Source organism: Alligator mississippiensis, chromosome 7, assembly GCF_030867095.1.
Source record: "Alligator mississippiensis isolate rAllMis1 chromosome 7, rAllMis1, whole genome shotgun sequence".
Taxonomy (NCBI): Eukaryota; Metazoa; Chordata; order Crocodylia; family Alligatoridae; genus Alligator; species Alligator mississippiensis.
The window spans coordinates 2,065,004-2,087,872 of NC_081830.1; the positions used below are offsets into that span (position 1 = coordinate 2,065,004).

A 22,869-nucleotide genomic window follows, 5' to 3' on the forward strand; every position below is an offset into this window, starting at 1 on the left:
TTTATGCCTCCATAAAAACATTTATGGTGGTACAAAGGTGACATCTCTTGCCACCCTGCATCGAAGCTACTTTTCAGCCCAGCTACTTGTACCCTTGCCAAGCAGACTGGCTCTGGACTGGGAGTACTGGGGAGTTAAGGGGAGAGATGCTCAGAGCAGGCTGGCTCTGGACTGGGAGTACTGGGGAGTTAAGGGGAGAGATGCTCAGAGCAAGGGGGCAGATGAGATCAGCTGTACTGGGGAGGGGAAGCCACGGCCCTGATTTGGCATCTGGCCTCTGTCCATGCCGGCTCCTTTAGGAGCACTTGGAGAGCGCGAGTGCAGATTTGCAGACTCTGATGCTGGGAGATCCCCCAGGCACAGAGACAGATATTAAATGCACTGAGTCATGCCAGCCTAGTCTACGTTGAAGCCCTCCCCAAGTATCCCTCCCAATTTGGGGCTGTGCTTACTGCCCTTCATCCACCCTACTGTGGAGGGACCATTGTCACCTTCAGAAAATTATCTGGATTTTTTTTAAGCCCTTCTGCTGAAAAGGAACCAGCAATGTGAGGGGCAAGGGGGTTTTGGTGGGGTTATGGTGGAACAGACCCAGAGGCTCGGTCTCCTTAGGCTGGTGAGACAGTTAATTCCTGAATATCCAACTTTTTTTCTATTTCCCCCCCAAAAAAGGTAAGATTTGCTAGGCAGACCTGTCCTGGCATGTAACAAGCACAGCAGTGAACCGCAGAGGAGGCTTGGGAGCGCCCTAGGACAAAGCAGCTGAGACCCGATTTGGGGATATTTCATTTATTGAGTATCTCATCCAAACCGGTTCTCCTGCAGGAGCAGGGGACATAGGACGAGACAAGATAATCAAGGACGGTAAAAACCATGGGTTTCCTTGCACTTGCTCAGGGTAGATCTCTGCCAGAAACACTTCTGTCGCTGGGCACAGTGGCACGGCTTTTTGCCCTTGTGCACGTGCCAGTGACAGAAGCGGGGTGCAAGAAAATAGCTTCTACCCCATGTGCACGCGCTGGTGTTTGTTGAGATTGGACTGCTTAATGAAGCCCTTCCCGCAGTGGGCACAGAGCAGCTTCTCCCCCGTGTGCACACGCAGGTGTTGCATGAGCATGGAGCTCTGTACAAAGCTCTTCCCGCACTGGCTGCAGGAGAAGGGCTTCTCCCCCGTGTGCACGTGTCGGTGCTGCGTGAGCGTGGAGTTCTTGGTGAAGCTCTTCCCGCACTGGCCGCAGGTGAAAGGCTTCTCGCCAGTGTGCACGCGCAGGTGGTTTGTGAGCTTGCAGCTCTCGGTGAATCTCTTCCCGCACTGGCTGCAGGAGAAGGGCTTCTCGCCCGTGTGCATGCGCTGGTGCCGCATGAGATTGGAGCTCTGCGTGAAGCTCTTTCCACACTGGCTGCAGGAGAACGGCTTTTCCCCTGTGTGCACGCGCAGGTGCTGCGTGAGCGTGGAGCTCTTGGTGAAGGTCTTCCCACACTGCAGGCAGGAGAACGGCTTTTCCCCCGTGTGCACACGCAGGTGACTCGTGAGCGTCGATCTGTTGCTGAAGCTCTTCTCGCACTGGGGGCAAGAGAAGGGCTTTTCCCCCGTGTGCACGCGCACGTGCGTGGTGAGTTGGGAGCTCTGCGTGAAGCTCTTCCCGCACTGGCTGCAGGAAAATGGCTTTTCCCCTGTGTGGACGCGCAGGTGATTGGTGAGGTGGAAGCTGTGGGTGAAGCTCTTCCCGCACTGTCTGCAGGAGAAGGGCCTCTCCCCCGTGTGCACGCGCAGGTGATTGGTGAGGTCGGACCTCTTGATGAAGCCCTTCCCACACTGCGGGCACGAGAACGGCTTCTCCCCCATGTGCCTGCGCAGGTGCTGCGTGAGCGTGGAGCTCTTGGCGAAGCTCTTCCCGCACTGGCTGCAGGCGAATGGCTTCTCCTCCAGGTGCATGCACTGACGTTGCACGAGCGGGGGGCTCTTGGCGAAGCTCTTCCCGCAGTGTGGGAAGGGGAACGCCGTCTCCCCCACGTGCATGCACGTGTGGCTTTGGAGGTGATCCCACTTGGTGAAGCTCTTCTTGCACTCGGCACAGCGGTACAGCGGCTCCCTCACGTGCACACCTTGGTGCACTCGGAGGTCGCTCAGGGTGCCAAAGCTCTTCCCACACTCCGGGCAGAGGCGTGGGTGATCCCCGGAGTCAATTCCCTGGTGCCCGAGGAGAGGGCACGTATGGTGGAAGTTATCCTCGTGCACAGCACACGTGTGGGCAGTCTCCCGCCAGTGGGTTCCCCGGTGGGCCCCAAGTTCCTGTTTGTCCCCAGGCTTTCCACATATATGCAGCCCCTGCCCCACGGGAACCATGCCTTTGTGGCTCTTCAGGTCTCTCTGCCCTTCACATCCATCCCTGCTCCTTTGGGTCTCTACTCTTCTGTGTCCCGGTTGGGTGTGGAGCTGGTTTCCAGCCTGCTGCAGCTTCAGCGTGGCAGGACCTTCCTCAGCTCTGCCCAGTGTCTCGGCATCTGCTGGGTAGAGACAGGAGCCCCCAAATTAGTCCCTGTCCAGCTGGCAAAGGGAAAGATCTGCTATTCCCCATGCTAGGATGTGCCACAGAGTACGGCGGGGTCTCAGTTACTTTGTAAGAACAAGGGGTCCAATTCTTTATGGTTTCACGGCTTGTACCCCGTGTGCCCCACTTGCGGAGCACAACGTGGTGGAAACAAGGAGGTGCTTGTATCCCTCCAGGCCTGAAAGCTTGTGAATCCCAGTTGCACCTAGTAGGCATTTCATGCACCTGGAGAGATTATTTGAACGCTGCCTTTATTCTCCTGCCTGCTACAGAGGGCAGGAGACTTCCGGTTCAGACTAAGCAACAGGACCAGTAGCAGCAGGGAGCACCAGCCTCTCTACAGCCCAATCTTTAATAACCCCCGGAGGGTTTCTGCCATCTCCGATGGCCACCATGGGGCAATTCAAACAAGATCATGCCCTGCCAGAGCGGTGGATACAGGTATAGTGGAGCTGGGTTGCATTACTTGCATTGCTGAGGAAAGGAGGAAATTTAACCTCATGGTACCACAGGGCTACCAGATTTGTTTGTGAAAACAAGACAGCAGGTTGGCTTTGTCCCTAGCATTTCATTACTCGGTTATTTGGCCCTCCCTGAATCTCATCCAGACACTTCATGGAAAATGTGGATGCCTACTCCATAAATGGAAAAATCAAAGGGAGCGATTGCGGTGCAATTTTCCACATGGTGCAACGCTGTGAATGAATGCCTGCCCAATAAGATCAAGTAATGGCAATTTAAAAATCAATCCAGGCAGCTACCCCTTAAGCAGTTGAATGGTTATCAAATTTAGATATTAATCAATGAATGTTGTAACCCTAAAATGGCATATGAAAGAGAGAGACTTCACTATGGGCAGGCCCTCCCTTCCATGACAAACCCTTGCCAACATGCCTCCAGAGACAGGGATCTGAAGGGCTGAAGGCAGATTTCCCATGTAGAGGGCCCTAAGTAGGGGTAGAATAAGGGATCACTTCTCTGTCCCTGCATCACTCAAATGCAAGGAGTGGGTACACACACCTGCCTGGACGCACAACTGCCCGGACAACACAGATCTGGCCGAGCTGTGTGATGTCAGGACTTTGTGGCACCCGCTCAAGGCAAGTGTTCAGGTTTCCAGTTCCCACGGGGTAGTCACAAGGTCTGAGCTGGGCAGGGATGCCCAAGACTCACCGAGGGACATGTCCGCAGACAGCGAGCTTTCTCCACCTTCCTCATCATCACAGGCCCAGAGCTCCATCTCCCTTCGCTGGATGCGGCAGATTAAGGCTGGTGTGGGACCTCGGTATCCTGTGTCGGGGAGGGTAGAGAGGATGGTTATTTCATCATCCAGGACCCAGTTTGGACTTGGAGAAAGGATCCAATGGACTCAGATACTCTAAGGGCGACTGAAAGGAGGACACTTAGCAAGAAGGACATGTAAACTAGTGTGGGAGCTCTGTATCTATTCAGGTTATTCCACCATGCAGTGCCCGATTCAAATTCGGAGAATGGATTCAGTGGACTGAAATGTCCTCCTCTCCTTTCCTTTGAATCCGCATTACAACGTTGAAGACAAAAGAGAAGACACTACAGGCAGAAACCTTTATTCGATCATGCCCTCTGTCACCCAAGTAAGGGAAAAGATGGTCAAATGAAATATAAAGCAACAATCCCTGAAAAAACTCACCAAAGAAGGTGGGCAGAGATGCAGTGGTCTGTGATACGCCAGGAGGAAAAAAGGATGTTTTTATAGATTTTCCAGATACGAATTTGATTTGAAGCGAGAGACAGTGAACATAGTCATGAGAATACATCCAGCTCATTTTATTAGGGTAAATCCAAGTGAAAAAAAATAGAAATGGATTTATTCTCAATAAATAAAGGTTTGCAGGGGTGGGTCTTGGAAGTGAAGAGTCAATGACACACCGATGACAATGAAAGGTTGTGTTTGGGAGAGAAAATAATTAATTTGGGCACTGCGTGGGAAACGATGATGCTATAACAGCTGGAGAGGCAACCTTAGTGGTCTTTTCATCCGATGGGTGAGGTGATACAGAGATGTATGTACTTAGGATACAGTGCATTTGCATTAGGGAGATAGATAAAAGAAGGAAGACGACACATTTTTGCAGAATGAAAAAGCCCACAGGATGGCACCAGGCAACCCAGTTTCCAAGCAAAAGTACGATGATAAAATCACCTCCATTCAATAAAAATAGGTTGCCGGATCACTAAAAGTAGAGTCATAGCCAAACTCAAAGGCTGATACCTTGTGAGAGCAACATGGGTCCACACATTATCATACCTGCTGACTTTGGACTATTCGCAAAGATTAAATAAAGAAAGAGAATATCAGAGAGAGGAAGAAATGGTCAATGTTAACATAAACAGAAAGCCCAGGCTTTTTAGCAAGGTTGACCAGCAGCTTTATACTACAGAAAGCATTTAATGCAGATTCACTTTGGGATGCAGAGAAGGTAGCCATGTAGAACTGGACCCCTTGTTCCTACTCCCAAGTCGGAGCGCACGCAGCATTACTGCGCACTAACACCTACATGTGTAGATGCCAATTTAACAGCTGCTTACTGCGCAGTAACTTCTTGTGCAGTAAATGCACATGTAGACACTCCCAGTATGTTCATATACTCAACCTGTGGAAGTGCCTGAAGCATTAGGAGAGGAAGGGGAATGGTGGTTTTGCACTTAATGAAGACAACTGTACGAGATACCAGATTCAAAATGAAAGTTGACTAAATATAACGTCACCTTTCTCCTTCAAACGGAAAGGGAGCACTTGCCCAAGTTTCAATGACAGGAGAATAAAAACGACATAGTCACTCATTCCAGACTGAGGATAAATTATTGCATAGAAGAAGGGGACATTTCTGATCTTGCACAGCTCTAGGGAGGAAGCAAAAACCAGAGCCTTACCCAGGGAAACGAGGGCTTGGTAATTCCTCAGCATCTGGTCCAGGTACAGCCCCTTGTCTCCAGCTTCCAGCAGCTGCCACTCCTCCGGCGTGAAGTACACAGCCACGTCCTCGAAGGCCTCCCGGAGCTGCAGTCACAAACATCACACCATCAGCATCTCCGGCTCCAGCCTCCACCAACCTGAGTCTGACTCCTCAGCGGACACAGGGAAGGGTCTGGTGTGGATGCGGCTCTACGGACAGAGAAGCGTGTGATTGTCTGCTTTAGCAGGGAGTCGGTGCAGCTATTCCCTCTGCCAGTATACGCTGCGTCTACAGGAGGGCACTGCCATTGTAACGATGCCAGCAGAGGCCGCGGTCCAGGTGCCCCGAGTCTCCCCTGGGGAAGCTGTTTTTACAGCAGAGACTGGCAGGGAGAGCACCTTGCCTGCAAGGGAGATCCTAGGATTTACCCGTCTCCACCAGGCACCACCCAAGAAACACTAGGTGCTGGTGATGCCAGGAGTCATTTTTTTCCCCCACCCCTGATGAGGCTTTGGGGTGGAGTGCTCTGCAGACTGCAAATCCCAGGAGATTTACTGCCCCACAAAACACAGGGAACCTCCCTGCTGATGTCCTACTTGATCTGGGGCTGCTGCAGCCATCCCTCTTGTGTCCAGCCGTGGCGTGGGACCCTGGATTTTCCTCCAGGGGGTCAGGAACACGGCTCACTCTGAGCAAGCTCCCAGCTCATGACCCTGCCCTGGCACTGGCTGGGCTGGAAGGAGCCTGCTGGGCTTAGGAGCAGCTTCTCAGGACGAACCTGGTGGGGTCAGCTGAAGAGACCCCCACCTCCTGCTCCCTTGTGCTGCCTGGTTGCCAACTAGTGCCGTGAGGTCTCTCCCCTGACATCCCCAGTCTTAAATGCTCTCTTGAAGCACCCCTTCGAGGAAGCTGAGGCTGCACTGGACCCACAGATGCTGACACCGGCACTTCCAGCCCCAGTATCTCAGGTGATCTGTACTTAGCAGTGAGCTCCTGCTTCCCATCAGGCCCTCCCTGCTTCGGATGCAGCCTCTCTCGCTGGTGAAGCTTCCTCTTGCATCCCCAGCTCTTCCCTGCACCCCCAACTCTTGCCAGGCTTTACCCTGGCTCCACGTCCACACCCCACTGCAGCCTGTGCCTTGCTCAGGGCCACGATCTCTCTCTGCTGTGGGCACCACCGCTGCTGGGAGCTGGGAGAGACGGGGAAGCAAACATGCGGAGACAGGGTATCAGCATTGATGGGGGTGAGACCCTTTCACCTGGAGCGTGAAAAGCCCCAGTTGAAACCCCTTGGCCAGGGCCACCGCCTCGGTGCAGGTCTCCATGCCGTACCCTCACTCCCAGCTCTGCATCTCCCAGGGCAGGGCTTGCTCCAGCACCACCAGCTCCAGCGTCTGCCCCTTGCCGCGGCGCTGGGGCTGCAGCCAGCACTGGCACAGCTCCTGCAGGCGGCTGCACACCTCCCCTGGCCCTGTGGCCACCTGGACCAGAAGCCCCAGGCCAGGGGGACTGAGCCCAGAGACACGTTTGACACCACAGGCTCAGCACAGAGGCACTCACCTGCCAGTGCCGGACGGGCTCCTCCAGCCGCTCCTGCTTCACCCACTGTGGTGTTGCCCACCTCGGGGACGCTCTGCCTGTCCCTGTCCAGACAGCACAAGGGACTATCCTTTCCCCCTCGGCTCCTGCCCTGGACTCAGGGCCAGCCGGGTCCTGCTCCTCCATCGTCACCGGTGCCGGGAAGGGGAAGCCCGCGGCTGACGCCGGCTGCAGCTCTGCAGCCATCTCTTCTGGGTGTCCGGGCTCCTGGCTGCCTGCGGGAAGGAGACAGCGGGTGTTATTGTGTGACCATGATCCACCGCTGCAGAGGCACACCGCCGAGGCCAGCCCCACAGCCCCTGGCCTGGCCCACACCGAGGGGCCACGGGTGTCCTGCCCCGACACAGAGCATAGGAAGTGAGTCGGACCCCCAAGTACCCCCCAAACCCCACGGCCCCCATGTACTGTCAGTGCCTTTCACTCCTGACCTGCAGCCCCCCATCCCTGCCGGTGCCCCTCACTCCTGACCTGCAGCCCTCTTGCTCCTCCTCCCACCAGGCCTGCCCCAGCTGGGAGAGGGAGGACGGAAGGGGCTGGATTTAGCCCCAGCATCACGTCCTGCGGCAGCTCCGCCCCGGCCCGGCTGGCACCCGGCTGCAGCTGCAGCCTGGAGGGGGTGCAGGGAGAGGGAGCAGCAGCCGCAGAGCAAGGGCAGAGCCTGGCGGGGCTGGGCAGCACAGACCTCCCCCTTGCCCCAGCTGGCACCAGGCAGCACGAGCAGCTGAGCCCAGCAGTGCTGCCCCTGCGTCGGCACCTGGCATCCTGTGCCCAGGTCTGGTCCCCACCCCCCAGCAAGGATGGAGAAGGTGATTAGGAAGCGTCAGCATGGATTCAATAGGGGCAAGTCTTGCCTCACCAACCTGATTGCCTCCTGTGATGAGATGCCTGTCTCTGTGGATGCGGGGAGACCAGTGGATGTGGCGTACCTTGATTTTAGCAAGGCTTTTGATGCCGTCTCCCACAATGTTCTTGCAAGCAAGCTAAGGAAGTCCGGGCTGGATGAATGGGCTACAAGGTGGATGGAAAAATGGCTGAAGAATTGGGCTCAGAGGGTAGTAATCAATGGCTCCATGTCTAGCTGGCAGCTGGTATCAAGTGCAGCGCCCCAGGGGTCCGTTTTGTTCAACATCTTCCACCAGTAGCGACCTGAAAGATGGCATAGAGCACACCCTCAGCAAGTCTGCAGGTGACACCAAGCTGGGGGGAGTAGTAGAGACACAGCAGGGTAGGGCTAGGATCCAGAGAGACCTGGACAAATTGGAGGATTGGGCCAAAAGAAATCTCATGAGGTTCAACAAGGACAAGTGCAAAATCCCACACTTAGGATGGAGCAATCCCCTGCATTGGGACAGGCTGGGGGTGACTGCCTGGGCAGCAGCTCTGTAGAAAAGGACCTGAGGGTTGCAGTGGATAACCTAAATATGAGCCAGCAGTGTGCCCTTGTTGCCAAGAAGGCTAACAGCATCCTGGGCTGCATTTCTAAGCACTTCATTGCAAGTGCTTAGAAATGGATTCCTTGAGGATCTGCTCCAGGATTTTCCAGGGACTGAGGCAAGGCTGACTGGTCTGTAGTTCCCTGGATCCCCGCTCTTCCCTTTCTTAAAGATGGGCACTGTATTTGCCCTTTTCCAATCATCTGGGACCTCTCCGGATCAACATAAGTTTTCAAAGATGATGGCCAGAGGCTCTGCAATCATATCAGTCGACTCCCTCAGCACCCTGGGGTGCATCCCATCCAACCCCAAGGAGTTGTACATGTCCAGCTTTTCTAAATAGTCCCTAGCCTGTGCTTTCAGCACTGTTGGCTGCTCACCTCCTCCCCAGTTGTGTTGCCCTGTGCAGTAGTCTGGTATCTGACCTTGTCTGTGAAGGCCGAAACAAAAAAGGCATCGAGCACTTCAGCCTTTTCTGCACCCTCCGTCCCAAGGTTGCCTCCCCCGTTCAGTAAGGAACCCACACTTTCCCTGATCCTCCTCTTGCTACCCACATACTTATAGAAACCCTTCTTGTTCCCCCTCACATCCCTTGCTAGCTGCAACTCCAAACACGCTTTGGCATTGCTGACTTCATCCCTGCATGCCTGAGCAAGGCTCTTATACTCCTCCCTTGTTGTTTGTCCAAGTTTTCACCTCTTGTAACCTCCCTTTTTGTGATTTAGTTTACTGAAGAGTTCCCTGCTAAGCCAAGTTGGTCTTCTGTCATACTTGCTAGTCCTCCTGCAGATCGGGATGGCTTTTTGGAAGTCCAGCCAGCTCTCCTGGACCCCTCTCCCCTTCAGACTGGCTTCCCAGGGGATCCTGCCCACCAGTTCCCTGAGGAAGTCAAAGTCTGCTTTTTGGAAGTGCAGGGTCCTTCCTCTGCTCCCCATCCTTCCTTTCCTCAGGATCCTGAACTCAATCATCCCACGGTCGCTGCTGCCCAAGATGCCATCTGCTACTACATTCCCCACCAATTCTTCCCTGTTTGGGAGCTAGCACCACTCCCAAGTGCTCAACACACACACCCTCAGCTAGCTGAACACGCCGCAGCCCTGGCTTGCCAACCTTTCCCAGAGCCAGACCTGGTGGGGCCTTGCTCCCAGCAAACTGCTTGCAAGCTGCCCTGTTTCCTGCTCCTGTTGGCTCACTAACAGCACAGACACAAGTTACAGAAGGTGCTCTGCTTTGAAACAGCTTTATCTGATTCCTCATGCAGATTTCTGCTGGATTGGGTCCTTTTCAAGCATGTTGCTGCCATGCACTTGTGTTTGGTCATGGCTATAGAGTGCTTTCAAGGGCAAGATTGAGTGAAAAGTGTTACATCTGTCTAGGCCCTAAATTTAATTTCATTTAATGCAGTATAATTTAATTTAATTTCTATGCTGCATTTCCTGTGGGGCGGGGAGGGAAGTGGGGATGGAGGCCACCTATTTATCAACTTAAGGAGCATGGCTCAAAGTGCAGCAGCTAATTTATTGGCATGCCTCAGGCGGGGAAGCTACAGGAAAGGTGATGGTTGATTCCTTGGGACAAATAATAATGAAAGCAGGGACAGAAGTGGAGGTCAGAGGTTCATGACAAAAGTGCCAAGGGGGGACACCAACCCACAAATGAGTCCAAGGAGCCTATGGACACTCCCTGGGGGAAGATTGGGGGGGGGGGGTCTGCAGTCATCAGTCCCCCCCCTCCCCTTTGCTCCCTGCTCTGGGAGGGGGGGGGCATCCCAGTGCATTGTGGGATGGAGACACAGTGGCTGAGAAGAGGCTGAAGGTGCTGGTAAGAGGCAGGGGGGAGGGGAGGCAGTGCCCCCCTTCCCCCCACCCCCATGACTTCCTGCTCTGAAGCCAGGAGGGAAGGGGGTGGGGTGGGGGGGGATCAGGCAGCAAAGGGTTACCACTGCTGCTGCCAGGACCACCCCCATCGTGTCCCCCCCCACACTGCCTGCATGCCTATGTGTCAGTAGTCTCTGTGCCTGTGTGTGTGTGTGTGTGTGGCTGCATTTGTGTGAGCCTGTTCCTGTGTGCCTGTAGTCTTTGTGCCTTGTGTGTGTGCGCATGTGTGTGGTTGGTCTCTGTGCCTGTGTGTGCGTCTATGGGTGTGCTTGTGTGTCTCTTTGTGCACCTGTGCCTGCACATGCCTGTGCGTGCATGTGTTTGTGTCCACATAGCTACATGTGCATACCTGTATGCCCATCTGTGCATGCATGTGTGTGCGTGTCTGGGTAAGCATGTGCATATATATGTGTGTGTACCTCTCCCATAGGTTTTGTAGGAGAAGCTCATCTCCTTGGATGCTGCCAAAGGATCTGAAGTGGCTTCAGCCCACCAAAGCTTGTGCTACATATATGTATACTGGGTTTTTGGTTGCAGCTGTGCTGGTCTAAGGACATAGGCAGACAAGTTCTTAGAGTGATATCTTTTATTAGACCAACTGAGTAACCTAAAACTTTTTTTCCAGCTACTCAGTTGGTCTAATAAAAGATATCACTCTAAGAACCTTGCCTATATATATCTATATATGTATATAGATATATAAATATAGATATAGATACACACACACACACACACACACACACACACATATATACTTATAAATATACCTACATACACACACATATACACTTATACATATATATAAATTATATTTATGTGGCGGGGTATATGTATGTATATATATGCATATCATTTTCGATGTTATAAATTCTGTGTGTGTATGTGTGTGTGGGTGTGGGTGTACATACAGTGCTAAAAGTTGCTCTATGGGCCTGAGGCCTATGACCCCTTTGTGTGTCAAACAGGCTTATGTCCCATGGTGTGTGCACTGGCTTCCTGGACTCGGTCAAATATAGCTCTACTTGCTGGGCTTTGGCCCATGTCACAGACTGGTACGTCGAGGCCTGTGCCACAGTGGCAGAGAGCGGAGTCTGGAAGGGAAGGTGGGTTAGACTAGGTCTAACCAGGGTTTTCTCCGCTGCTCCTCTCCCTCCTGGAGCCTCCAGCACTTCAGGTCTGAAAGGTCTGATTTAGGGTCTGTGCCCCACATGCCCATGCTCTCTCTCTTTCTATATAGCTAAAGATACATGGGTATCTAGGTCTATAGGGTGCAAATCTGCCCTGTCTTCTACCTGATTTCAGACTAGCATGGTTACCTACATCTCTCTGCCCTGTAAAATCTCTCTGCCCACGGACATGAATTCCAGGGAAGTGTTGGATGCGCTCTCAGGATGCTGAGGAAGGCTAGATTTTGTTTTCTCAATCTGAATGAGAGAGACGTACAATTCTAACGATTACAGGACAAATAAAACAAGTTATTTGGATGATTATTTGCCCAGTTTGTTGAGTTTATAGTGTACGTGGGCATGTGTGTTTGTATCATTTGCTCTTATAAAGTGCACGTACGCACGTGTGTATTCTAGTATAATAAGTGACGTAATCGGTTTGTCTGTGTGTCTGCATGTCTGTCTGTCCGCCCGTAACACTTTTGGCCAACTGAACATCTGCTGCTGAGTGGAGGGGCGGCGATTGGCTGCATGGGCCAGGCTGCTCGGGCCCAACTTTGTGCAGCTGCCGGGGAAGTTTGGGGCAGCTCCCGCTGCTGTGTGCACCCTGGGAGGGCATGGAGGGGGCATGTGCCCTGGATCTGTGTAGGGGAGGCAGGACGGGCTGCAGCTGTGGGCTGGGGCTGAGGCCAGGGCAGCACCGGGTTCTTCCCTGTGCGTGGTGGCTGCTCTCAGGGCAGGTAGCAGCAACACTGGGAGGGGGCTACAGTGAAATTTGGGTGGTTGCAGCCCTCATCACAGCCCGCCTCCCAGCACAGCTTATGCCTGCCTGGTGTACATTATATGTACATTTTTATCCTCCTCTGCTTGTAGCTTCATGTCAACTGCTTGCCCTTTCTCTTGAGGTGGAGGGAGCCATACCCAGTGCATTGTGGGACTGGGGTGCAAATCCTGGTCTTTGCAGGAGGAGGCAGAGGGTGAGGAGCAAACAGGTAAGAGGGTGAGCTGGGGACTAGGGGGTCAGGAGGAGATCGTTATAGGGGGATTAGCTTCAGCTGGTACAGCCTATATGTCTGTGGGGCACTCGCCCTACATGCCCCATCCCAGGCCCTGGGGCCCACCCAATGCAGTGCACCACCCCAGAACATGATGCTTTTTTGCTGCTTGATGTAGGTCCAAGAGCCAGGTTTGCACAGGGCTCGAGGCGACACCTTCTTAGGAAATGAGAAAGATCAATCCCCTCTGCTCTTCACCTCCCCATAGCCACTGCATTGGGTGGAGCTTGCTCCTGGCTCCCTTAAATCCTGTCCTAGCTCTCCGTCTCCCGGAAAGAGTTAATTCCTCTTGGGCTGACATGTTATCAGTCCCTCCTCCTCTCCCCTCCACTTCCTTTGCTGGCGGTATATGGATAAAGGTCTGTATTTTCCTGGGAAGGGGAGGTGAAGATCACGCGCCCCCTGCAAAGGTGTGTGTGCAAGGGGTTAATTTGGGGGAGAAAGGGGATGTCTGCATGCACAGCTAACCCTCCTGGGCAGGCAGGAAGGCAGGATCCCACTCCCCCTCCATAGCCAGCACTGGCTTAATATTTAAGGTGCCCCAGCCCCCTTCCACTATGCTCGGTAGAGAAATGCTTGCTGCAGCCCCTTTCGGGGGAGAAATGCTTTCTTGCTGCAGTCCCTTACCTTGGAGAACTTATTGAGTTTAAACTTAAAAACAGAAAATAGCCGCTAAACTCATTCATGTAATCTATTTTTAATTTTATAGCGAGCTTCCTGCCTCGGTGCAGCTGTTAGCGAGGCAGAGAAGGATCAGGCGCCTTTCCCTGCTGCCGCTAGGGCTCCGGCTAAAAAGAGCCTGATCGTTTCGGCTGAAATGGAGAAAAAAAGAAAGAGCCAGGCTGACTTCAATCCCTTCGCTAAGAAAAAATGCACGCCAGCCATTGGAAGCCACAGCTCCCTGGGATCCGGAGCGGAAACATGGCGACTAGCAGATTTCCAATCCGCTGCTACACACCGCGAGTCACAACCCACGCCACATGGACAGGCAGATGGATCTAGTCCAGAAACTTGCAGCGAGTACGACGTTGGGAGTTACGTAGACTGCCGGCTCACTTTAAACGACGATATGAAGTACAAGCTGCTTACTCAACCTTGGACCCCTAACGCGAGCTACGAGTTCCCCGTGTATAAGGACTCAGAGGACAGCCCGCGACCATTTAATTATTTGTGGCTGAAATACTATCCGTTCATGTCTTACAGCGGCAAGTGTGCAGGCGTCTTTTGCCGCACGTGCATGCTGTTTGCCCCCGTCCCCGGAGGAGGGAAAAAACCGTCTGTGTTCATCTCTGTGCCGTACTCGAACTGGAAGAAAGCCACGGCAGAGTTCAGGAATCACGCTGCCAAAAGGTCTCACCAAACTGCCTGTTTGAAAGCGCAGATGTTCACCACGTGCTATGAAAACAAAGATAAGAGCCTCATGCCTGCGCTGAGCAATGGGAGGTGTGCCCAAGTGGAAGCAAACCGGAAGAAACTAGTGCCCATCATTGAGACTGTATTGTTTGCAGGGAAAAAAGGTCTGCCTCTTCGAGGGAAGCACGACGACGGCGAATTAGATATGAACAACGAGGGTAAATCCGAAGGTATTTTCCAGTCGCTTCTGCGCTCCCGTTGTCAAGCTGGTGACGTAACCCTGCACGAACACTTAGTAAAGGCGCCCAAAAATGCAAAGTACACCAGCAAAACCATTCAGAACGAAATTATTCAGAAAAGCGCCATCATCATCAGGAGCAAACTGGTCAATGAAATCAATGAGTCGGGATTTTTTACCGTGCTGGCCGATGAAACCACGGACATTTCCAATACGGAACAAATGTCCGTTTGCGTGCGCTACGTCAGAGAAGAACCGCTCATCGTTTGTGAAGTTTTCCTGGGCTTTTTGCCCGTTTATGACCTGACCGGTGCCAGTTTAGCAACAACTCTTTTGGATTTCTTAACAAAATGTGGTCTAGACTTGACAAAATTGCGGGGGCAAAGTTATGGTGGAGCTACCAGTACGTCTGGCCGGGTAAACGGCGTACAGGCTCACATCAAATCTGATTTTCCAGCCGCGGTGTACAGTCATTCGGTGTCTCATGCTCTGAATCTTGCCATCGCAAAATCGTGCACGGTGTGTGGAATAGAAAATACCTTAAGTACTCTGAACGAAGTCATTAATTTCTTTGAGGAATCGTCCAAGCGAATGAAATACCTGTCCGACGCCATCGCTTCTGTGTGTCCGGAGAGTGGTTACAAATGCTTGCAAAGCGCCTGCGCCTCTGGGTGGGTGGAGCGGCACGAGAGCATCGCGGTGTTCTCCGAGCTCTACGATGCCGTTATTGCCGCGCTGGAAGTGATGCAGACGGACCGTGACAAAGCTATCCGCGACAAAGCAGACAGGCACAGCAAAGACATATGCGACTTCGAATTCATCATCAACCTGATGATCGCTGAGTCGCTGTTAGGAATCACCCTTCCTCTGTCCAAGGAACTTCAGAAGGTGAACGCCGACATCGTCGAATGCTACAACCAAGTGAAAGTCGCGGTGGGGATGTTTAAGGATAAAAGCTCTAGCGCCAACAAGGAGTTCACCGAATTGTTTCGCAAAGCCCAGTCCGTTGCAACAAAGCACGACATTGAAGTAACTTTATCCTGGCCACGACACCGATGCGGCGTCCCGTGCGGCAGTGTTGAGGACTACTTTCGAATGAACAACTACGTCCCGTTTCTGGACTCCATGACTCGAGAACTGACACAGAGATTTACGCTGCACGGCAATGCGGTGACAGAGCTGAGCATCCTCATCCCTCAGTTTTCGAGCCAGCATCCCTCCGAGAAACTTAGTCGTGTTTTGGAGATGTACGATGAAGATCTGCTGGATAGCTGGAGCGTTGTGCAGGGGGAATTTCAAATGTGGAAGAAGAAGTGGGAGGGCGTGGGGAAAAAAGAGCTGCCGAGCACAGCCATTGAGAGTCTAGCAAGCTGCAGCAAGAAATGGTATCCAAACATGCATATTTTACTCAAGATCCTGTGCACGCTTCCTGTATCTACAGCTACGGTGGAAAGAAGCTTGTCTAGTCTCTGGAGGATTAAAACTTGGTTTCGTTCAAGAATGGGCGAGGAGCGTCTCAACGCACTGGCCATGTTGAATATTAACTCCAGCGTGGAAGTCACGGTCAGCGAAGTGCTGGACGCGTTGTCCAGACGCTCGAGAAGGCTGGATTTTGTTTTATGAATCCGACTAAGACAGATGCAGCATTTTAATGACTGCAGGAGTAATGAAACTGTCTTTTGATTATTATTTAGCTACTTGGGGTTTTTTTACGCTTAATAAAGCAACTTAATGCACATGCTAACCAAGTTATATAGGTTTCTGCTTCAATCTTCGATAGAATAACATAGTCCATAACTCCTAGTTCTGGGGTCAGCAACGTTTTTGGGCAACCTCGACTTTTAAGAGGGTGAATGCCTGGGAAGTCATAAGGGCCCAATCCTTGCTGTGGGATTGCAGCCCTGGCCCCTTCCCTGCTGTTCGTCCCGAGGAGCACATGCCAAGCAAAATGCCTTCAAATGCCACGCTCTGGCACCCATGCTGGGGGTTGCTTACCCCCGTCCTAGTACATTAGCAAAGTTTCTAGCTTCTTTTTAAACTGGAGAAATATGAGAGTTGTGTTTATACATGATGATGTTCCTCACCATCTGAACCAGCACCCCACCTTTTCAAAATCCTCGATCTACCCACACCTGAGCTCTGGAACCGAATCCCACCTGGATTGTCCTCTGAATGGGGATAAAATTAAATTTGTGACTAAGATCAAGGTGAATTCTTCGTAAGATCCTCCTGACATTAGCTTAGGAAAAAGTAGAGGGAGAAAAAATGTTCCCCATGTCCGTGTGTGTGTGTGTGTGTGTGTGTGTGTGTGTGTGATGAATGTACATGCATGTATGTGGGGGTGGGAGTGTTTCAGAGCGAGGGCACAGACCAGAAAAGCATCAGGGAAAACAACTCAGAAAGGCAAATCTGCTGAAGGTGGTGAAAGGGGGAGGCTTTCCCTGAATCCCATATCCTCAAATCATCCCAATTCCTGCACCCACTAGGACCTCCCCTGTTCTTATCACCACAAGACCCTGACTTCACACTGTCTGGGGTGCAATAGTCCCGGCAAAACTTCAGCTGACGCAAATACAATACCCCCTCACCAGGTCTTCTTCACCCCATTCAGGACCCCTGGGCACGTGCACATGAGATACTTACTGTGCATTAGCCTAATAACACTGTGCAGTAGCATAGTGGTCAAAACCCATGCTAATGACCTACTGTGCAGTGTTATTAGGCTAATGCGCAGTAATCGTCACTAAAAAACTGTGCGCCGGTGCTACTGTGCAGTAACTATAGTTACTGTACATTTAGTTAGTACTTCATTAAGGAAGTACTAAACTAAATACACTTCCATTAATGCACCTTAGTGTGCAAGATGTGGCCCCTGTGATGTGCACCATAACCCCCTGTCAAGACACACCACAAGCATCCTGCCAAGTGCTCATTTGGGGCAAGGCTGTAATGACTACTTCAGCCCTGTGCACCAGGCCTAGTGTGTGGGAAAACTTCCAGAATTGCAACTGTCCCTGACCCCTTTGCCACCCAGAATAAGCTGGCTATGGGAAGAGTGCAGCGAAGGGCATTAGGGATGTGGGAGAAGGAGTGGAGAAGAAGGGTGGGCTGCGAGCGTGCTTGTGGGGTTAGATGCACTGGAGGCTGAAATGCACTTGGGTCAGGAGGTTGTGAATGGATTATGGAGGCATCATGGAGTCTGCAGGATGGGGATACTCAAGGGGAGACAAAGTAGTGATGGGGGTGGGAGATTGAGAATGAGAGAGAGTCTTGGGAGAAGGGACCCTGGCGAGGAAGGGGAGCTGCGTGTGCTACGGAGGGGGATGAAGCAGGAGACCCCAACCATCCCAGTGAAAATGGTTTCAGGGCTGGGACACATGACTTGTGAGAAGAGGCTGAGGAAGCTGGGTTTATTTAGTCTGGAGAAGAGAAGACTGAGGGAGGATTTAATAGCAGCTTTCAGCTACCTGAATGGGGGTTTGAAAGAGGATGGAGCTGGACTGTTCCCAGTAGGGGCAGATGGCAGGACAAGGAACAATGGGCTCAAGTTGCAGCAAGGGAGGTTTAGGTTGGATATTAGGAAAAACTCACTAGGAGAGTAGTGAAGCACTGAAACGAGTTACCTAGAGAGGATGTGGACTCTCCATCCTTGGAGGTTTTTAAGACCTGGCTAGACAAAACCTTAGCTGGGATGAAATAGTTGAGGCTGGTCCTGCTTGGAGCAAGGGGTTGGACTAGACATGACCCCCTCAGCTCCCTTCCAACCCTCATTTTCTATTATTCCAAGTAAAACTATATGCCCTGCTCAGGAAGAGAAGCTACTAGGAAAGTGGTAACTAATTGCTTGGGGTAAATGATAAAAAACAGGGACAGGAATGAGGGTCCAAGGTTTATAACTAGAAAGCCAAGGGGAGACACTGAGCAGAGCACACCGGACAGCACCCACTTGAACCCCAGTTACTCGTGAGATCAAAGTGGAATATGGATTTGTTCACCAAGGACTCTCACCTCTGCCTTTGCTTAGGGTGTCCCACTTGTCCAGGCAGGACATGAGAATGGGATGGTAGATTGTGCAGAACACGAGTGTGTAGAGCTGGTGACGGCGGGAGGCTTGAAATTGGGCTGGCTTGGTACCCCCAAGCCTACTATGATGGTGGGGTGGGAAGTGCTATGGGGCCTGCCAAGGTAAGGCCCCATGCTGAGCTTCAGAGGGTTGGGGGTACTAGTGGGTCATGATTGCCCTGATACAGGTCCTCCTCATCAATGTAGGTGAGAGGAGTGTCCAGCCAGGTAGCCTTGACCTCGTGGAGTAGGGGAAGGGCACATGCAGTGTGCGCAGCTCCATGCGCTGATGTCAGAGCTAGGCCTATTCATTGCCCAGGGATTGTGGGCCAGTTTCCACAAGGAAATGCTCTAAGGCTCCCTTAGAAATAGAGGCCAATAGGCAGATGATGACCGATTTCTGGAGACAGCTAAAGATATAACGGGTGGGAGTGACAATCAGAGGCTTAAAACTAATGTGCCAATGGGGAACACCAAGCAGAGCACACCAGACAGCTTCCACTGGCCCTCAAATGAGTCCAAAGAGCCAGTGGACATTGCCTGATAATACTGTGCCTAGACATGGGATCAAACCAGGTAAAGGAAAGCAGCCCAGAAGTCCACAAGGGTCCTCCTGGCCAGAGCCTCCTTCTTGATAGGATATACAGCCAGCTTAGCCAGGGCCAGGAGGATGGTGACCAGACAGTCCCAGGGCTTAGTGGGGCCATGGATGGGGAGTGCATGAATTAAAAGGTGTGGGGAGAAGTGCAGCCAGAGCCTCAGCAGGAGGTGGTGCAGGGGCTGCAGCCTGGCGCACTCCAGTTAGGCTTGTGTCCAGGTCTCTTTCTGCCTGCAAGACAGGCAGGTGTCAGGGGTATCTGTGAACCTCACCAGATACACGCCCATGGCAATGGCTCCATGCAGGAGCTGCCAGCTGAGGTAGAGCTCAGATTCATGCACCAGGGACCCTTGCCCCTGCCCTCGATCGGGGTGTCCCACTGCTCATGGTCTGGGGAGGATAGTGCAGAGCACAAGCACGTAGAGCTGGCAGCCGTGGGTGGATCAAAAGCAAACCAATTTAGTATCTCTCAGCCTGCTAAGATGGTGGGGCAAGAAGCATCATAGGGCTGCCAGTGCAGGGCCCCCCCCACCCATGATGAGTTCCCAGGAGGCTGGGAATGCCCTTGTGCAGTACCTGGTCCACGTAGGTGAGAGCAGCGTCTGGCAAGGCAGCCTCGACCTCCTAGAGCAGGCACAGGGCACACAGCATGGGCAGCTCCATGAGCTGCTGTCAGAGATGGCCTATCATGCCCAGTCTCCCATTAGTCTGACCCAGTGTGGAGAGTTATTATTCTTTCATTAACTCTTAATTAATAAAAGAGTTATTATTCTCTTTTAATCCTGCCTGACACTGTTTGTCACACTTGGGGTGAGGCATAAATCCTGGTCCATCCCAAGACCTGTGAATGCCTCTTGCATTCAGAACTTGCTTGCGTGCCAGACCCAAGGAAAGGATATGGCACACCTCAAAGCTCAACTAGATGTTCCCCCAAAGTATTCAGCTGGTCCAATCAATCAATAAATACCACCAAACACAATCTTGCTTCTTGTATAATCCCGGAAGGATTAGAGCCATAGATGCCAATTTTAATTTTTGCCCCAGGGTGGGGTTGGACATGTGGAAAGTTTTATGCGTTTCAGGTGACCGCTTTCTTCCTGAGGGAGGCCAGGGCCTAGGCCCCCACATACTCAGCACCCACGATTACAGCAATAACAGGACTACTGGGATCGAGGTGGGAATGGCGTCACTCTACTCCTGTTCACTGCACTCCAGTATCCCCAAGTACCGTGCTTCGTCCTTGCCTGCTGCACCTTTGGTGTTACTGTTTTACTCTGGGAGGTTACCTCTGGAGACCCATAGGATGGTCCTGGTCTCCCTACTCCACATCCTCTCTCAGGACTCCTGTGCCTCTTCCCCATCTCTCAAGGCTCTGGCAGCCTGGTCCCCATCATCTTGACACTCCTGCTATAAGCTACAGGGCATCTTCAGTGGCCTTCTTTCCTCCCCTTCAGCCCCTTCCATGGCTTGCAGCCAAAACAGCGAGCATAGTGCTGAACACAACCAGTTGCTCCTGGAGTGCTGTTGGTCACCCTCTCCCCAGGCTTCAACTTAACTGTGCTGGCTTCTCCCAGCTTGGGCCCTTCTGCACCTATCCCCCTCCAGTTTCTGGTACTGCTTCTAAGCCTCATGCACAGGGATCTCCTTCAATTAGCACAGCCAGGGTCTGTCTCCAATTTCTTACAGTGCTTTACAGAGTGCTTATCTGTGATCTCCATCCTCCAGCTTTGCCCAGATCAAATTGTCCCCTCTAGCTCAAGGGCAGGACTTGTATAGCTCCTGGTTCCTCCATCTACGGCGCTGGGGGCACTTCAGCAGGCCATTATCTAATTACCTACCAGCTGTTCACAGACCTAGACACAGGCATGGGCAAATTCGACTGCTGTCCAAGACCCAAACAGGAATAGGGCCCAAAAAGGAAAAGAAAAAGTATAATTGCAAAAAAAGCAGTTTTCATGTTTTGCATATATAGGCCTTGCATTATTATCCATTGAGAACAAGCTATTTAAAAAACACTGATACCACAGATGCGATAAAGAACTTCACAACAACAACAAAAAGTCATTATCTCTGGTGAAAGAGGGCCGGATACACTCGGGACCTCACCCAGGAGTACGCCACATTGTTGTCTGGGTGAAGTACGAAGGTGGTTGTAACAGGGGCCAAGCCCTGTTACTGAGGGTAGGGGTAAGCAGTAGAGGCAGAAAGCTGTAAATCATGAACAGCCAGTGCCATGTTCAGACTCATGGCAGCCCCCGGTGAACTTTTAGTATCAGGCTGTCCTTCACCAGAGTGATTTTTTTGTTTTTGTTGCAAGAGTCTTCATCACAGCTATGGTATCAATGTTTTTAAATAGCTTGTTCTCAATTGATAACCCCCTAGACACGGTGGGTTCTTCAACCCCTTGCTGCGTCCCACTGCAAATGAGTGCCTTGTGGGACACCCCAAGCCTTATGGGCTAGGTGTGTGGCTCAAAAACCACCCCTTTACCCCCACCGCATGCCTCACAAGTGGTATTCAAATACTGTCCCTCTAAAGCCTTAGGCTAGCTCAGCCTCCTGCCGTCACTGGGCCCTTGGCCTCTGTCTGGGCACCCTCTAGCACTGGGCTCTCCGCACGACAGTGTACTCCAATGAGGCCTCCTCCTCCCCCGTACCCTCAGCCCAGTCCACCAAGTTCAGCAACAACAAAATTAGTCCCTGGGCTAGAACCGAACAAGAACAATGACCCTGGAAGCCACCCTCTGCACCTTTAAGAGAGCCCATCCCTCCCTCATTAAAGCGTGCCTCCTAGCCCCAGGTACTTGAGGAGCTCCTAGAGCCCATTCATCTTACCAGCAGCAGAACAGGCAACCAATCAGCTCCCCAGAGCCTGTCAGCATGCACTCCTTCCCCCCTGGCTGCTACCACAACACTAACCAGCCCCCGCCCCAGCCCTGAGGCTTATATGTGCCCAGGTCCCTGCCTTCTTCCCCTCAGCTGATGGGGTGCAGGTGCAGGCTAATTCCTTCATTAGCCTGCTGCCATGGCAACCTGCACCTGTGGGGGCTTGGCTTGGCTGCTAGGGCCCTCTGGCTAGGCAGTTTCTGCCCTTAAAGGAGCAGGCACGTTAGTGCTCTGCGACATATTATAATTACTTTATATGACAAAAATATCATATAAAGTAATTCTATTATTCCCTGCAGCCCTGCAATGGGCCCCTGCCACCACCAGTGGGAGCTCCAGGCATCCCCAGGGTGTTAGCTCAGGGGCTGGCAGGGAGAACCAGGCCAGGAGGCAGTTGTTTCCTGCCCCTGGGGCACTGCCTGCTGCTGGGGCAAGGACAATGTCCCCCTCCCCAGCAGCAGGGAGCTCCTGCCCTGGCTTCCTAATCAGGGGCAGGGGGCTGGGAAAGAGCTGCAGAGGAGGGGCAGGACCCAGCCGCCTGCCCCGATCCACCAGTGGGGCGGCTAGCACCTAGCTTGGTGGAGCAGGGGGTTCAAGCACGGGCGAGGGGCTGGCGGGCCTGGGAACTACCCAAGCAACAGGGCGACTGCCCACCCTGCTGTGACCACTATCCAGCACTGCCTTCTGGACAACCCAGGTGTCCTGCCAACCTGCTCTAACCACTACTTCTCACTCCCCTCTGAGAGACCCTGGCGTCTGGGCCCCCTGCTCTAACCACTACCACCAACAGCTCTCCCAGGGAACCTGTGTGTCCAGGGACCCAGCCCCACCCTGCTCTAACCACTACCCATCATTCCCCTCCCAGAGAACCCAGGTGTCTGGGCTCCCTGCTCTAACCACTACGCCCCGCTCCCAGAAGAACCCTGGCAGCTGAGTGCCCAACCCCAACTGCTCTTACCACTATTTCCTACTCCCCTCCCAGGGTACCCAGGTGTCCGGATTCCCGGCTCTAAGCGTTAATCCCACCCCCCTCCCCAAGAAACCAGGGATCTGGGCTCCCCCCCGCTACCTTTAACCATTACCTCCAACTCCCCATCAGGGAACCAAGTAGTTCG

The 22,869-nt window shown here is 52.6% G+C and overlaps 2 protein-coding genes across 6 annotated transcripts; one reads left to right on the forward strand and one right to left on the reverse strand.

Moving 5' to 3' along the window:
• Window positions 1-773: 773 nt before the first annotated feature.
• On the reverse strand, window positions 774-21,795 carry LOC102572841 (zinc finger protein OZF). 5 transcript variants are annotated; one of them, XM_059731440.1, is made up of 6 exons: window positions 21,704-21,795; window positions 7,948-8,233; window positions 7,049-7,302; window positions 5,466-5,592; window positions 3,726-3,842; window positions 774-2,505 (listed from the first exon to the last, which is right to left on the reverse strand). In XM_059731440.1, exons 3-6 carry the CDS (start codon window positions 7,271-7,273, stop codon window positions 1,001-1,003), a joined length of 1,974 nt encoding a protein of 657 aa, XP_059587423.1. In that variant the 5' UTR covers window positions 7,274-7,302; window positions 7,948-8,233; window positions 21,704-21,795; the 3' UTR covers window positions 774-1,000. The 5 variants fall into 5 exon arrangements, with proteins under 5 accessions (XP_059587423.1, XP_059587422.1, XP_006261390.2 ...); XM_059731439.1 differs by having other exon boundaries at window positions 774-2,508; XM_006261328.4 differs by lacking the exons at window positions 7,948-8,233; window positions 21,704-21,795 and adding an exon at window positions 7,556-7,611 and having other exon boundaries at window positions 774-2,508.
• LOC102573716 (52 kDa repressor of the inhibitor of the protein kinase) lies at window positions 12,533-15,953 on the forward strand. The gene is made up of 2 exons (XM_014605607.3): window positions 12,533-12,555; window positions 13,328-15,953. Exon 2 carries the CDS (start codon window positions 13,436-13,438, stop codon window positions 15,830-15,832), a length of 2,397 nt encoding a protein of 798 aa, XP_014461093.3. The 5' UTR covers window positions 12,533-12,555; window positions 13,328-13,435; the 3' UTR covers window positions 15,833-15,953.
• Window positions 21,796-22,869: the final 1,074 nt, after the last annotated feature.

Bases quoted from the DNA above. Each gene is read 5' to 3' on its own strand.
- LOC102572841 (XM_059731439.1), bottom strand. From the start codon at position 7,273: ATGGCTGCAGAGCTGCAGCCGGCGTCAGCCGCGGGCTTCCCCTTCCCG. The intron at 5,593-7,048 runs GTGAGTGCCTCT...TTGTGACTGCAG, and splicing joins AGCCCGTCCGGCACTGGCAG to CTCCGGGAGGCCTTCGAGGA. The intron at 2,509-3,725 runs GTGAGTCTTGGG...GTCTCTACCCAG, and splicing joins GTCTGCGGACATGTCCCTCG to CAGATGCCGAGACACTGGGC.
- LOC102573716 (XM_014605607.3), top strand. From the start codon at position 13,436: ATGGAGAAAAAAAGAAAGAGCCAGGCTGACTTCAATCCCTTCGCTAAG.